The sequence below is a fragment of the Papio anubis genome, chromosome 2 (genome assembly GCF_008728515.1).
Source record: "Papio anubis isolate 15944 chromosome 2, Panubis1.0, whole genome shotgun sequence".
Taxonomy (NCBI): Eukaryota; Metazoa; Chordata; class Mammalia; order Primates; family Cercopithecidae; genus Papio; species Papio anubis.
This window is the reverse complement of record NC_044977.1, coordinates 49,701,670-49,718,525: the sequence shown is the minus strand read 5'-3', so window position 1 is coordinate 49,718,525 and position 16,856 is coordinate 49,701,670. Positions and strand designations below refer to the sequence as shown.

Here is a 16,856-nt window from a genome sequence, read left to right as displayed (position 1 = left end):
TGAAGGTAAATAAGTCTAAGGAGACCTAGAACAATGCCTGCCACTCAGTAAAAGAGCATACAAAGGTCAGAGCTTTTGATTGAGACTGGGAGCCTGAACAGGGAAGCAACCTGCCCAAGTTCAACCGCGACTCAGCAGTGACACGCTGGGGTCAGGAGGCTGAGGCAGCCCTGCCTTGGACAGGGGTCCTTCATGTGTCCTGCGGGGGCCAGAGCTAGGCAGAGCCTGTGGCCAGCCAGAGCAGGGTCAGGGTCAGAGGCAGGAGCATCCAGTCATCCCAAGAGCAGGGAGGGGGTGTGTGAGTCTAGGCTCGTCTTTCCAGCAGGTCAGTTCACTCTCCGGAGTCCAGACTTCTCATCTGCCATAGGATTGGACATCCCTGCCCTCCTCTTATGAGGCTTGCATTATATATACCAGAGTTGTAGTTAAAACCTACACTTTCATTGCACAAGGCATGGTCTACCATGGAACATGTAAATCACTGCAGTTCCCTTGAACTCTCATTCCTAGTCCCCATTCACTTAAACACACAGTGTATTGTTTTGTGGATTTGTTATTTTTACATATATGATATCAAACTATAAGTAACCTGGAGTAACTTAGTTGGGTTCCTTCAGTAATACCCCAGAGATATTCCCACATTGATACATAGAGTTCTGAGTTAAATGTTTTTATGGCTACGTAGTATTCCATTTTCCAGATATGCTATGGTTTATTTAGCCATCTCCTCACTGCAGTATGCTTACAGTGTTTCTAGTTCCATCAGCACTGCTGTGAACTTGTTCACACACCTCCTTATGCACATAAAAGATTTTCTGGAGGGTAGATCCCAGAAGGCAATCAATGGACCAGAGAGCAGGCACATTTTAAATCTCCATATCCACTGCCATGTAGCCCCCAAAAGGCTGTGACAGCAGACTCCCTGGCCGCCCTTGGTGCCCAGAGCTCCCCAACCATGGAACTACGGTGGAGATGGGAAGGGAGGTTTCCCGAGTGAGTGACCTTCTCCACCTCTTTTCTGCAGGAGGATTTTTGGTAGGGTGGGGGTGGGGAGAAGGGTCGTGTCTCCATCCTCATTTGTCCTCCACTGTGGCTGAGAATTCAGTTTCTCTAAAAGGCAAAGACCTCTCATCTCCATGCCCTAGTCACATTGTGTGGGATACGGGAGCAAGATTTTCTGTCTCCACCACCTCAGAAGAGCAGACCAGGGAAGGTGTGAGTGAGGAGTGGTCACCCTGTGGGCCCCAGGAGGTGTGTTTGGGGGTGCACTGGTGAGCCCTACCCTTCCTGGATGTTTTGGAGTAGCCAAGTCATGATGGGAGAGGTTTTGGGAGCAGGATAGGAGGCTGAGCTCCACTGGTCCATCCACATGTCTGACCTCTCCTCGCTTCCACTCATAGACACACAAAGGCTGTAGGTGAAAGGAAAGAGGGAGGGAGAGAAGGAAACCAAGAAAGACTTAAAAATAGCTCTCCTGATGAAAGGAGACATTCAAAGACTCGCTGGCATGTTGGCCCTCCCTGACAGTGAGCCTAGGGGGGCCTTTTCAGGCTAAACACCAGCTCTGCAAGACCAGCCCAGCAGCCAGCAGCCCCTCCCAGGGACCCCCTCCCTCACCTGAGTCTCATGGCCACATTTGTTTCCCAGTTTGGCCTGTCTCTGGAACAGACCCTTCCTGTCATCACACCCTCTGTGGCAGGTCTGCTCCTGCCCAGCCAGGCCCACATGCCCAGAGCTCTGCTCTTGCCGGGCCGGCGGACCAGTGTCCCTGGTCTTTGACCCTATAGCCTTGCCTTGACCATCTGCCTCCAATTGAAGGGTCCACCTGAACCCTGGTTGTTGCCATTGGACCAGTCCCCAGCTGGGGTTAAACACCACCATGCACTTTCTCTGTGCTGTGGACTTCTAGACCTAGATGCACAGCTGCACGCTGGCTCCACTGCAAATGCTTGCTTCTCCTGGGCCCCGGGGAAGGGCCTCTGAACCACAGCCTGTGCTTCCCACTCCCAGAAAACAATACTCATCTAGTGAACATGAACTTTCTCCACTGTCTGCCTCTCTACTGTCTGTATCTTCACTTGGTTACTCCCAGTCCCTCCTCTTCTTCCACAGAAACTTATTTATTCAGTAAGTATGTACTGAGCATCTACTCTGTGCCTGGCTCATTGTCAGGAAAGACCAACATGCAAGCACCCTTTCAAGGGCTGAAGATACAGCAGTGACAAGTCAGACCAGTCCCTGCCTGCCCTGTTGGAGTTTCACATTCTAGGGAAGGGGATGGAAGGTAAACCAGAAAACTCCTAAGATGGGATTAGGTGGTAACAAGTGCTATAAAAAGCAAACTTGCGGCCAGGCATGGTGGCTCACGCCTGTAATCCCAGCACTTTGGGAGGCCGAGGTGGGCAGATCATGAAGTCGGGAGATCGAGACCATCCTGGCTCACATGGTCAAACCCCGTCTCTACTAAAAATACAAAAAATTAGTTGGGCGTGGTGGCACCTGTCTCTAGTCCCAGCTACTTCAGAGGCTAAGGCAGGAGAATTGCTTGAACCCAGGAGGCAGAGGTTGCAATGAGCCAAGATGGTGCCACTGCACTCCAACCTGGGCAGTAGAGCAAGACTCTGTCTTAAGACAACAACAGCAACAAAACAAACAAAAAACAACAACAAAAAACTGGCTATGGTCATGGGGAACAGAGCTCCTGGGATTGGGGGTGAGGGCATCTTAGACACAGCATGCCTTAATTTTTCCATTTTTAAAAAATTGTGGGAAAATACACATAACATAAAATCCTCCATTGTAACCATTTTTAATTATGCAGTGCAGTGGCATGAAGCACATTACGTTGCCATGCAGCCATCACCACCATTCCTTTCCAGAGCTTTTTCCTCTTCCCAGACTGAAACTCTGCCCCCTTTAGACACTGACTCCCCATACCTCCTCCCCTATCCCCTGGCAGCCACCATTCCACTTTCCATCTCTATGAGTTCAGTTACTCTAGGGACTTCACATGTGTGGAATCCTACAGTATTCGTTCTTTTGTGAGTGGCTTATTCAATTAGCATAATGTCCTCAAGGTTCATCTTCTCTGTAGTAGGGGTTGGAATTCCTTCCCCTTTAACACTGAGTTTGATTCCATCGTATGGGTGGACCACATTTTGTTTGCACATTCATTCGTTGACAGATGTGTGGGTTGCTTTCACCTCTTGGCTGTTATGAATGGTACTGCTGTGAATGTGGGTGCACAGATCTCTCCAAGACCCTGCTTTCAGTTGTTGTAAGTATATGCCCCGAAGTGGGATTGCTGGATCATATGGCGATTCTGTGTTTAGTTTTTTGAGGAACCGCCATATAGTTTTCCACAGCAGCCGCACCCTGTTACGTTCCTGCCAATAGTGCAGAAGGGTTCCAGTTCCCAGGGAGGGGTTCTTGGATGAAGAGGACACATCTGTGCGGGAGCGGAATGGCGTGAGGGAGCCCGCACTGTGAAGCCCTAGGGCAGAGCCTTCCAGGCAAAGGAGAGCAGTGCAGGGGCAGGAGGGCGGGGATGAGTCTGTGAGCCAGAGCCTAGGAGGTCATTGTGGCTGGAGCGAGATGAGGTTGGGTAAAGAAGGGGGAGCGGGGGCTGGAGAGATTCGTGGGGTCTTCCCTCAGGCCATGGCCATATTGAAGCCTCCCCAACTACTCCACCTCCATTACTGCTGTCACTGGTGCTGCACAACCCTCCTGACATCCAGGAGCCAGACCCCCTTCTGCCGTCCACTTCAGACCCCTCTTACACAAGCCCTGAGCCTCAGCCCTGGTGGCCTCACCTCTTTGGGAACATCCTCTTCCCTGGGCTTCCCTGACAGTCCTCTCCTGGTTCTCCTTCGTTTCTGACCGCGCAACTGTGTCGACTCCGCTGTCTTAGGCATTTCCCAAGGCTCCACCGCCCCCAGCCCCCAGCCCTCATTCTGTGCCCTCTTCACCAGCAGCCCGTTCCAGCCATGGCCAGCCCTACGCAGGTGGCATCCCAGAGTACACCATCTGGCCTGACCCCAGACTGGAGCTTCTTGGTGCCCTTTAGGGACCTTCTTGGAAGCCCCACAGATGCCTCAAACCCAACACATCCCATACCGACCTCATCCTCTTCCCATCCCCGGCCTGCCTGCTTCCTGTGTTTGCTATTTGGATGTTAGCACGAGATGTGGAAGATCTGAATTCCTGACATGTCATCTTCTTATTGCCGTATCTTAATCACAGATCAAAGAAAATTCAGTGGACACCTAGTTCTTCGACCACACATCATGCAAGATATAAAACGAGTTCTGTCTGCTCTTTAAACCCACCTCGGACCCTTTGCCCTTGGAGTGTTTTTTTTTTTATTTTGTGTTTTTTTTTTTATTATACCTTAAGTTCTAGGGCACATGTGCACAACGTGCAGGTTTGTTACATATATATACTTGTGCCGTGTTGGTGTGCTGCACCCATCAACTCATCAGCACCCATCAACTCGTCATTTACATCAGGTATCACTCCCAATGCCATCCCTCCCCCGTCCCCACTCCCCATAATAGGCCCTAGTGTGTAATGTTCCGTTTCCAGAGTCCAAGTGATCTCATCATTCAATTCCCACCTATGAGTGAGAACATGCGATGTTTGGTTTTCTGTTCTTGCGATAGTTTGCTGAGAATAATGGTTTCCAGCTGCATCCATATCCCTACAAAGTACACGAACTCATCCTTTTTTATGGCTGCATAGTATTCCATGTTGTATATGTGCCACATTTTCTTAATCCAGTCTGTCACTGATGGACATTTAGGTTGATTCCAAGTCTTTGCTATTGTGAATAGTGCTGCAATAAACATACGTGTGCATGTGTCTTTATAGCAGCATGATTTATAATCCTTTGGGTATATACCCAGTAATGGGATGGCTGGGTCAAATGGTATTTCTAGTTCTAGATCCTTGAGGAATCGCCATACTGTTTTCCACAATGGTTGAACCAGTTTACAATCCTACCAACAGTGTAAAAGTGTTCCTGTTTCTCCACATCCTCTCCAGCACCTGTTGTTTCCTGACTTTTTAATGATTGCCATTCTAACTGGTGTGAGATGGTATCTCATTGTGGTTTTGGTTTGCATTTCTCTGATGGCCAGTGATGACAAGCATTTTTTCATGTGCCTGTTGGCTGTATGCATGTCTTCTTTTGAGAAATGTCTATTCATATCCTTTGCCCACTTTTTGATGGGGTTGTTTTTTTCTCGTAAATTTGTTTGAGTTCTTTGTAGGTTCTGGATATTTGCCGTTTGTCAGATGAGTAGATTGCAAAAATTTTCTCCCATTCTGTAGGCTGCGTGTTCACTCCGATGGTAATTTCTTTTGCTGTGCAGAAGCTCTTTAGTTTAATTATATCCCATTTGTCAATTATGGCTTTTGTTGCCATTGCTTTTGGTGTTTTAGACATGAAGTCCTTGCCCATGCGTATGTCCTGAATGATATTACCTAGGTTTTCTTCTAGGGTTTTTATGGTTTTAGGTCAAACATTTAAGTCTTCAATCCATCTTGAATTAATTTTCATATAAGGATTAAGGAAAGGATCCAGTTTCAGCTTTCTACTTATGGCTAGCCAATTTTCCCAGCACCATTTATTAAATAGGGAATCCTTTCCCCATTTCTTGTTTTTGTCAGGTTTGTCAAAGATCAGATGGCTGTAGATGTGTGGTATTATTTCTGAGGGCTCTGTTCTGTTCCATTGGTCTATATCTCTGTTTTGGTACCAGTACCATGCTGTTTTGGTTACTGTTGCCTTGTAGTACAGTTTGAAGTCAGGTAGCGTGATGCCTCCAGCTTTGTTCTTTTGGCTTAGGATTGTCTTGGCAATGCGGGGTCTTTTTTGGTTCCATATGAACTTTAAAGCAGGTTTTTCCAGTTCTATGAAGAAAGTCATTGGTAGCTTAATGGGGATGGCATTGAATCTATAGATTACCTTGGGAAGTATGGCCATTTTCACGATATTGATTCTTCCTATCCATGAGCATGGTATGTTCTTCCATTTGTTTGTGTCCTCTTTTATTTCACTGAGCAGTGGTTTGTAGTTCTCCTTGAAGAGGTCCTTTACATCCCTTGGAAGTTGGATTCCTAGCCCTTGGAGTTTCCTCCACCAGAAATGCGCTCCCTGCCCTGTGGCTGGCTACAGGTCTCAATTTGAATGTCACCTCCTCAGAGAGGGCTCCTAGATCTTCTTCCATGCTCTGTCACAGCATTCCTGGCTATTTCCTTATGCTGTAGTCTTGTTCTTTATTTCTCTGTTTTCTTGCACATTGTTTGCCTTTCCCTGGCAGTCGTTCCAGGAGGGCAGACGCTGTGTTTATCCTGTTCATGGGTGTGTCCTTGCTGCCTAGTACATTAAGATGTAGTCAATGAATATCTTCAAATAAGTTAATAAGCAAATGAATACATTAGAACCAGTTTCTGCATTTACATAAGAAAAACAAACTCAAATGCCTGACAGTTTAATAAAATGAAAACACTTGTTTGGCCCTGTGTAACTTACTCTGCACAGTGAGTGGCAGAGCTGGGAGTCCAACCTGCATCTTTAATATTCCTTTTGCTTCACCCTGGCTCCCCCGTAGCCATGCAGAGAGTACTGCATTTCAGTACAGTAACACAAGAGACGTTGTAAGGCAGGTGGCAGAGGAGGGAGAGGGAGGCAGACACAACTCAGAGGGGATGGGAGAGAAGAGGGGCTCCAAGGTTCCGGAAGGCATCCTGGGTACATGTATGTCTCACACGCCTTGCTGAGGGCCTTGGGGTGATCGAAGGCAGCCAGGGCCAAAGGGCTGGGCAGGTTAGGATCCCCTGGCCCTGGGAGAGCTTGTTCTGTGGCTGAGTTTCCTCTCTGTTAAGTCTCAGACATGCCTTTTGCCCTAGTGTTTGGGATGTGGGCCACAGGTGATACTCAGTCTTGCTTTCTCCTTCCTGACTTGGTGGTGGTCACTGTCTCTCTCTCAATGGCCTATGGCCAAAGTGCCATTTGTGGACCAACAGCACCCTAGCACCTCGGGGATCATTAGAAACACAGCATCCCAGGTCCCACCCCAGACTTGCCGAACCCAGATCTGCCTGTTGACAAGATCCTCAGTGACTCGTGTGTGCTCACTGAAGTCTGAACTCTGGTCTATGTGCAACAATCACCCAGTCTATGTGGAGCACTCGTGGTGCCCTTGGCTCTGGGAGATGCCACAGAAGAAGCTAATGGGGTCCCAGCTTTGGGGAACTTACAGTTGAGTTGGAGAATGAAAAAGCAATTCACGTGATGATCTTTAAACTTTATATTCATATTTTATGTACTTCTCTGAATGTTGTATGTCACACTTTTAAAAAATAAACCAAGGTTGCACATGAGATGGAAAGATTATGGAATTTAACTGAAAAATGACAAGATCTATAAATCTGGAGAAGAGACTATTTCTTATAAAGGTTTACAGCCTAAAAGGTGGCTGTTCTCTTGGGCTGGGAAGTGAGCCTCTGGCTAAAGCCTTTAGCAGCTTCTCAAAGCAGATACTCAAAGCACCTGCTTTGAGGGAGGGAGGGATAAGACAGGAATTTATGCTGCAGGGGTTGGACAAGTTTACATATTCATCAAGTTATAGGAGGAGCTGTGGATATTCATAAAAGAAGGCAGTGTGTACGTGTGATAAGCAAGCATGCTTGTTGCATGTGTCCCATGTTCACCTTGGGGTGGAGATTTAACGTTTGAATGTATTACAGTTAGGCCTTATATGTCAAAAGACAAAGCAGGGGCAGCATGAAGGCACTCAGTGCACAGCCTTCTCAAACCAGCCAGAGCCAGTCCATGGTCGGTGGTCTCTTATTGGGAGAAAGTCATAGAAGTCAGTCTCTTGTCCAATCAGAGCTGTAGCTTGGCTGGCAGAACAGGGGGCTTAGTTAGTCAGTGTCTGATGGTGGAAGAGCTGCAATTGTTTCAACATTGCCTATCTTGAGGCCAGTGCTTGTTTAGCTGCTGGTGAAAAAGAAAAACCTTATGGCAATGAGAACAGAGTTAAGTGTGGGGTGTGTGGCTTAACCCTTGCCTGGCACAACCCTAGGTCTTGTTATAATTTGGTATCTTATTGCCACAGAGTCCATTCTGTCAGTCTTGTGATCTCTATTTTAACATTAGTGCTGGTCAGATGTTGTGTCTAAACTGAAAGAGGAAAGGAGTATAATGATGCGTGTCTAATCTCCCATCATGTCATGACTGGGAACTCAGTCTTTAAGGTTTTTCTGGGGTTCCCTTGGTCAAGAACGGGCTTGTTCAGTTAGTTGAGGAGTTTAGGATTTTATTTTTAGGTCTCAGGGGCAACCCCCATACCCAGCTGTGTGAACTAAACCATGAGCAGTGGAAGGGTTCTCTGTTGTAAGAGAGCAGTCAGGAAGGCTTCCAGGAGGTGATGAGGCCTGAGTGCTCCTTGCAAGAGAGCAGGATGTAGTTAAATAGAAAGGAGGAGGAAAGTTTATAGGAGGCAAGAACAGATGGGACGAAGGCATAGAATCCAGCCATTAGCTGGCTGTTTGAGGTCATGGCTGGACCTTTCTGGAATTAAGTGAGATGGGGAGGGCTGTGTCTTGTTTGAGCCAGCACTGGCCCTTTCCTGCCATCAGACATGGGGAGCTGCTAATCACAATCACAGCCGCTCTCTTAGGATTCCAAAAGGTGAGAGAGCTGAAAGAAGCATTTAGAGACCACTGTTTCTTTTCACTGTGGCAAGAATGTTTAATGTAAGAGCTACACTTTTTTGTTGTTGTTGTTGTTGAGGCAGCTCTGTCACCCAGGCTGGAGTGCAGTGGCACGATCTCAGCTCACTGCAATCTCCGCCTCCCAGGTTCAAGAGATTCTCCTGCCTCAGCCTCCCAAGTAGCTGGGACTACAGGCGCACGCCACCATGCCCGGCTAATTTTTATATTTTTAGTAGAGATGGGGTTTCACCGTATTTGTCAGGCTGGTCTTGAACTCCTGACCTCAGGTGATCCACCTGCCTTGGCCTCCCAAAGTGGTGGAATTACAGGTGTGAGCCACCGCACCCGGCCAGATCTACACTCTTAATGCCCGTCCTTGGGTGAGTGAATAAGGAAAATGTGGTCTGTATATACAATGGAATATTATTCAGCCATAAAAAGGAAGGGAATTCTGCCATTTGCAACAATGTGAATGAACTTGGAGGGCTTGATGCTAAATGAAAGAAGCCAGTCGGCCGGGCGCGGTGGCTCAAGCCTGTAATCCCAGCACTTTGGGAGGCCGAGATGGGCGGATCACGAGGTCAGGAGATCGAGACCATCCTGGCTGACACGGTGAAACCCCGTCTCTACTAAAAAATACAAAAAACTAGCCGGGCGCGGTGGCGGGCGCCTGTAGTGCCAGCTACTCAGGAGGCTGAGGCAGGAGAATGGCGTGAACCCGGGAGGCGGAGCTTGCAGTGAGCTGAGATCCGGCCACTGCACTCCAGCCTGGGCGGCAGAGCGAGACTCCGTCTCAAAAAAAAAAGAAAGAAGCCAGTCACAGATGGACAAATACTGCATGATTCCACTTACATGAGGTGTCTAAAATATAGGTCCAGGCATGGTGGCTCATTCCTGTGTTCCCAGCACTTTGGGAGGCCAAGGCAGGAGGTTCGCTTGAGGCCAGGAGTTGGAGACCAGCCTGGGCAACACAGTGAGACCTCATCTCTACAAAAAATAAAAAAATTAGCTGGGTGTGATGGCGTGCATGCCTGTGGTCCCAGCTACTCAGGAGGCTGAGGCTGAAGGATCACTTGAGCCCAGGTGCCACTGCACTCCAGCCTGGGTGATGGAATGAGATCCCTAAGTCTCTAAAAAATAAAATAGCCTTATTCACAGAAGCAAGGAGTAGAGTAGTGGTTGCTGGGGGTGGAGGGAGGGAGAGGTGGCGAGCTACTGTTCAACGAAGTTTCAGTGATAGAGGAGCTCACTGGAAGGAATACTGAAGCTTGTCACTCGTTCCTTGCTCAGGGCTATTCAGCAGGTTGGAGGCCAAGTCAGGAGTAGAAGTCAGGCCTCCTGATTCCTCATTCAGGGTGTTCCAAGATAGCATGCTGCTTCTGCAAATTTGTTACAGACTATAGCCAGAACCAAAGATCTCTCCAAAATTAAAGGTCTTTTAAGTAGCTGAGCCAAACCCACACTCACACCAGCCTGACTTCAGGAACTGGACTAGTCAGCATGATCTGGAAACTGACCAGCTGGTCCTGGGGAAGCCAGGGGGCTGCTGTTCGGTCCATCCTTCTCCCCTCGCTTGTCCTGGCAAGCACTCACTGTCCTCTGCCTCCTCTTCCTACTGTGCTGCCACCAGGAACACAGGTGACAGCTGGGATAAAGAGTGAGCCACTTCTCCCTGAGTCCTTGCCTCTTGAGTTTTCCAGCAGTTGTTGAAGGCTGTGCTGGAAACCCCGACCTATGTTCCCTGCCTGCCCCGGTGATCCCCAGGGGACTTGGAGTCTGTGTTCTCCTGGAGCCTAATGCCCCATGTATCTGGGTTTCTGACCACTCTCCCATCTCCAGATGTGACTTCAGAATACTCCAGCAGGCCGCTTCCTGGGACCCTCAACACGTGGAAGACTCACAAGGAAAATTTCCCCAGGGCTTGAAACAGCCATAGAAGATGGGCCCTTCCTTGTGTGCGGATGTGGGTTATTTTAGGGGGGGCTGTGTGGCAGAGGAGGCTGGTGTGTACAGGGCATCGGGGGCACCTCAGGTGTAGCCTGTAACCTAGAGATGTTTATTGAGGCTATGTGGGGATTCTGGGCATGGGAAAACTGTATGAGCCAAATTCACCCAGAGGTAGGAAAAAATAGAGTAGGCTTAAGGGATCACCTGGAGCTCCATGAGGCATAGAGGAGTGGTGGAGGGGACTGGGAACAGCCCTGGGCTGAGCCACAGGGGCCCCTTTCTGTAAGTGCTGGGAGCCTCTGCAGCCACTCAAGGATGCAGGTGATGGAAGAAGGAGGCTGTGGGAATGGCTAGGAGGCTGGAGCTCAGAGTGAGTGAGAGAGAGGTCAGTCAAGGGTGCAGGGAGGGTCGGAGCTTGGTTCCAAGATGAAAGGTGGGAAGCCTGGACTTCAGAGGCAGAACAGTGTGGAGTGTGGGTGAGGCCCAGGCTGGAAGGAGTGGAGGGAGACACTGCTGAGAGACATCTGAGGAGGAGGTCTCAAGGAGGTGAGCACAGGGCATTCAGATTGGAGTGCTCCGTGACTGCAGGTGTGGGGGGACAGGTGTGAACTGATGGGGGCGTGTGCTGTGCCAGACACAGAGGCCTTGGGGGCATGGAGCTTGGCAAAGGACTGGCAGAGACCAGTGAAAGAAAGAGGTGGGTGTTAACATCAGTCCATACCATCTTAAAGGTCGAGCAGGTGTGGACCCAGGAAGCCTGTACACAGAGAGGGGAGGCGACGAGACAGGCATCTTGAGGTTGTTCCTTCCTCTCCCACAGGTAGGACATTGTGGGGAAGGATTGTGTGAACCCTGGGCGTACTTGGGGACCATCCTGAGGGACAGGCCAAAAGGCCTGGGGTTCTCTGGCCCCTATAATAATACGGTTATGCTAATGCCTCACTTCCCTGTAGCTTTTTACTGATTACAAAGAGCTTTGCCATCCACAACCCTTTGCTGTCTTTGTGTGACAACCTCTGAAACAGTGGTTCTCAAAAGTTTTTGGTCTCAGACCCACCTCCCCTCTTAAAAATGATTGAGGGCCCCAAAGAGTTTTTATTTCTATGAATCACATATCTTCAATGTTTACCACATTAGAAAGTAAATCAGAAAATTCTAAAACATTTTTTAATACATTTTAAGATAACAAACCCATTACATGTTAATACAAGTAGCACTTGTATGCCAAAAAAAACAAAAACAAAACAAAACAAAACCAAAAAAAACCAAAAAACCCCAACAACCCTAGTTTCTAAAACAATCAAGAAAAAACAGAGAGAAGAGTGGCATTTTTACATTTTTACAAATACTAATGTCTGGCTGAACAGAAGGTAGCTGGATTCACCTATCCACTTGCCCACCCAGTGGGTTGGAATTGTTTTGGTTGACTTAAATGAATAATATCCAGGCTCACACAGATGTGTAGTTGGAAAAGGGAGGACCTTACAGACCCTCAGAGCTTCTCAGACTGTATTTTGGGAACTGATGTCTTAGAAGGAGGCTGAGCACTCAGTTTTACAGTTGGAAAAACTAAAGCATGGAGACAGAGGACCAGGATTCCTGACTCTTTGTGTGACCCACTGTCTAACACTGAGGTTCCCTGGAGGAAGAACTACCCCTCCCAACCTGCCTGGGTCCCAGAATACCCAAGTGTTGAACCAGCTGGTTTGCTGGGGACCAGGGAGGAGGCCGGTGGCCCTGGGGACAGCCTCAGGCAGGGGCAGGTGGCCTGATGTTAACACCCATAGCTTCACCCTGAGAAATGCCATAGCAATAGCATGGGCCTTGGCACCCCCAACCCCCACGCTCCTGGGAGGAGCCCTGTTCCCAGAAGCCTGTCCCTGGACGCTGCCGTCAGCCTCGGAGTTCATTTCCTGGTTAAACAAACATCTATATTAAATGGCCCAGTTGGGCAACGCCCAGAAGCAGTTTCTGCGTGCCTTGGGCACACAGCCTGCCAGGCCTCCCCGTTGGCTGCCTGGCGAAGACACATCCATCATCCCAGAGTCACTGAAGCAGGACTGCCCCGTGCATCCCACCCAGAGTCTGCACGTCTGGCAGGAGGGGCTGGGTGGGACGTGCAGAGGGGCCCGTGTCTGGACCCTACCAAAAGCCTGTCCTCGACAGCTTGGAGATTGTAACAGTGATAATGATGGCAACTCCAGAAGTTTGGGTATGGTGTGACGGCTGCCATCCATCATGTCATCTCATCCTGGCAGGGTAGGAACGCTCACCTGTTTGTCAGATGAGGAAACGGAGGCATCCGAGAGGGGCTCGCCAACAGCCACACAGCCACCCATGGCCTTGTTTGGGGGAGGATCCAGGCATCTTGATTTCCAGCAGAGTTGTCTTTGTGCCATTGTGGCCACATTCTGAGGATCCGGAGTGAGGAAGGCTGAGTGCAGAGGGGCGAGCCCAGGTTGCTCTGGTGCGTGTCTGCTTGATGAAAAGCACAGCAGGATAAAGATGGGGCAGGGGTGCTTAACCAGGGGTGACGTTTTGCAGCACCCCAAGCCCTAGGACATTTGGCAGTGTCTAAAGACATTTTTGGTTGTCACAGTGGGGGATGAGGGAGTGGAGGCTCCTATTGTTATCCAGTGGGTAGAAGCCAGGGATGCTGTTAGTTGTCCTGTAATACATAAGAACAGCTTCTACAGCAAAAACTATTCTTCAAAATGTCAACAGTCCAAGATGGAGAAACCCCAGGGTGGAAAATGATTTGGGGTGTTCTTTAGGTCAGGCAGTCATGGGTGATTGTGCTGAGGTTGTGACTTTTGAGCAGAGACCTTAAGAACCAGAAAGTACAAGTGAGAAGATCTGGGGAAGAGCATTGCAAGAAGAGGAAACAGCACGTGCAGAGGCCCTGAGTCAGAAACGCATCCTCAAGAAGCCAGTGTGTGAGACCGGGTTGGTTATTCTCTACCAGATCTCAGTGAAAACACTGAGGCTCAGAGATAGGGACTCACCAGAGGTCATACCGTGAAACAGTGCTGGAGCTGAGTTTGAAATGGATGTGATTGATTCCAGAGTCCATTTGCTTTCCACTCTCTCTGCTGCTACTGTCAGAGGAGTGGCCCAGCCTTCATTTTGCAGTTAAGGCCTTTCCCCTACTTGACTCTAATTTTTTTTTTCTTATTCTATCGCTGGTTACTTGGTTTTGTTTCTGGCACCACCTCGGTGACAAAAACAACAAGGATAATGATGGCCAATAATTTCATAGTGCTTGCCGTGTGCCCGGCACAGTTCCAAGTGTGAGAGATTCTCTATATAGATGCTCATCTGATCCTTATGACATGCATATGTGCTGGATACTATTCTCCTACTGTGGCCATTTCACAGGTAAGAAAATTGAGGCACAGAGAGCTCAATGACTTGTTCAACAAATAAGAGTCAGAGGCAGGAAACTTCCTAGTTCCAAAGCCCATGCCTTTTTTTTTTTTTTTTTGGAGATGGAGTCTCACTCAGTTGCCCAGGCTGGAGTGCAATGGCACAGTCTCAGCTCACTGCAACCTCTGCCTCCTGAGTTCAAGCGATTCTCCTGCCTCAGCCTCCCGAGTAGCTGGGATTACAGGCGCCTGCCACCATGCCTGGCTAATTCTTTTTGTATTTTTAGTACAGACGGGGTTTCACTATGTTGGACAGGCTGGTCTCAAACTCTTGACCTCATGATCTACCCGCCTCAGCCTCCCAAAGTGCTGGGATTACAGGCATGAGCCACTGTGCCCGGCCTCAGAACCCATGCTTTTAACCACAACACTATGCAGTGACTTTCTCAGCAGTGATTTTCTCATCGCTAGAGTGGATCACTCACTTGACGAGTGGCTTCTCAAGTTTAGTAACACGCAAGGTTCAGCACAGAAGGGAATTTAGAAGTTAGTTTGTCCACATATGGGGAACTGAGGCTTGACCTTGAAAGTGACTTGTGCAGAATTGTACCAGGAGGCAGGTGTTCCCAGCTGAGTGCCCTCTGCTCTGCCATGGGCCGCCCACAGCCAGCCATGCCTGCACATTCACAGCCTCCCCTGTCAGTTTCATCAGGCTGCCACAGCGTGTCTTTGCATCTCTGGATCTCAGCCACTAGTTGTGTCTGATATCCGGCAGGTTTGGGGCCACCCAGCAGGAGCCTGCTTGTGGCAGAAGGCCCAGGCATCTGTCTCAGCCCTGCCCATCCTTCCTGTTTATAGACATAATCTCAGTCTATTTCCAAATCATATAGTTGTGGAAACTGGGGCTCAGCTGGGTTAAACAGCTTACCATCTGAGGTCAGCCTGCAGAGTTAGTGCTTCCCAAGGGGAATGAATGTGCACTCACTGACTCACTCTTTCAGCCAACAAAGAGAACTACTGTACGCTAAGCACTGGTCATGCAGAGGTAGAAGTTTCTGGTCCCTGCCCTCCTGGAGAGATGTGATTGTTTCACAGTAATGATAAGTGTCATGAGAGGGGGATGCTCAGAAAGGATACCTAGCCCAGGCCATTGAGTGGGGAGGATCAGGAGAGGCTTCTTGGATGAGGTGCTGCCGTGGCTAAGTTTTACAGGATGACTAGGAGTTAGCCAGGTAGAGGAGGGGGAAAGGACGCTGAGGGAACAGCATGTACAAAAGCAAGAGAAAAGACAGAATTCCTCAGTACGGGGAACCACAGGTTGCTCAGGATTGGTGGGGTCATGAAGTGGGATATAAAGGTCATGCCATCATCATGGCCATTGAACATTTACTAAATGGCAGGTGCCATGCTGGGCATTAGCTCAACAACCTTCAGAGTTAGGTTCTGTTAAAATCTGCGTTTATAGCTGGGCTCAGTGGCTCACGCCTATAATCTCAGCACTTTGGGAGGCCAAGGTGGGCGGATTGCTTGAGCCCAGGAGTTCAATACCAGCCTTGAACTGGTCAATGTAGTGAGACCCTGTCTCTACAAAAAATTTTAAAAATTAGCCAGGTGTGGTGGTGCATACCTATAGTCCCAGCTACTCAGGAGACTGAGGCAGGAGGATCGCTTGAGCCTGAGAGTTCGAGTCTACAGGGAACTGAGATCATGCCACTGCACTCCAGCCTGGGTGATAGAGCAAGACCTTGTCTCAAATAAAATAAATACATTTTTAAAATAAAATAAAATCCACATTTACAGATGAGGAAACTGAGGTGCAGAGAGGTTAAATAAGTTGTTGAAGAACATACAGGTAATGCGTACCAGGAAATGGTCTGAGAAATGCTGGGAACTTGCCTCCAGCAGCATGGTGGCCTCCTAGAAACCACTGATGCCTGTCCCACCTGATTGCTCTCTTTCCTCCCACAGGTGGAAGGACAGTCCAGAGCCCTTGTCATCGCACAGGAACTGCTATCTTCAGAGAAAGCGTGAGTCCCCAAGGAGCTGCCTGTGGCCTTGAGCTTGTAAACAAAACGTCACCCTCCTGGGCTTACACAGGATGGGGATTAATGCAGCCTCAACCCTCTTTCCCTCTGCAGATACGTGGAGATGCTCCAGCACTTACATCTGGTGAGTTAATCATTTTAATTGTCCAAAACTAATTGCCCTTTTAGAAGTCTGTGATATAAGAGGCAGGAAAGCAATGTGGAGACAGAGGTGATTTCCATTAACAAAGGCCTGGCAGCAGGCAGGCACTCACCAAGGCTTTTCAGGGAAGTCCGTCTCCTGATTAATGTGCTTCTGCGGGCAGACAGCGGATACGTCTCCTTGCTCATGGATGGGGTGCGTGGGGGCATGGGCTGAGGTTTTGGGCAGGATGTTTGAGGTTTCCTTAGCCCTCTTGCTGAGAAAGGCAGGAAGAGGATAGTGAGGTGTTTCTGGGCATTGCTCTGTGTGAGTTTGTGTTTGTGAGTTTGTGTACCTGTATGCGTGTGATGTTTAGGTTCGTATGGAAAAGGTGTCTGCCTGGTGACAGAGCAGCTGAGGGTATCAAGAGTCTTCCTCAGTCTCCTTAGCATCGGGGTGGTAGTGCCTAAGCTGGTGGTGAGGGTACTCCTTTGGGCTTTCAGAGGAAAGGAGGCCAGACTTGGGGACAGCCTGAACATCAGGCAATGCTCCCCTTCATAACTCACAGGACAACTCACAGAGTATCCCTTTGCAGTCACCTCAATTCATTTCAGCAGACATTGTTTTGAACTCTTGCTGCATGACAAGAACTGGAGA

General features: G+C 48.9%; 1 protein-coding gene across 1 annotated transcript in view; it reads left to right on the top strand.

The window, feature by feature from the left end:
• Nucleotides 1-16,856, top strand: part of FGD5 (FYVE, RhoGEF and PH domain containing 5) — a 124,030-nt gene that overhangs the window by 53,052 nt on the left and 54,122 nt on the right. Inside the window, exons 4-5 of the mRNA XM_003906862.5 lie at nt 16,002-16,060; nt 16,172-16,202. Of these exons, the coding sequence (XP_003906911.4) occupies nt 16,002-16,060; nt 16,172-16,202 (90 nt within the window). The remainder of the gene's footprint in view (nt 1-16,001; nt 16,061-16,171; nt 16,203-16,856) is intronic.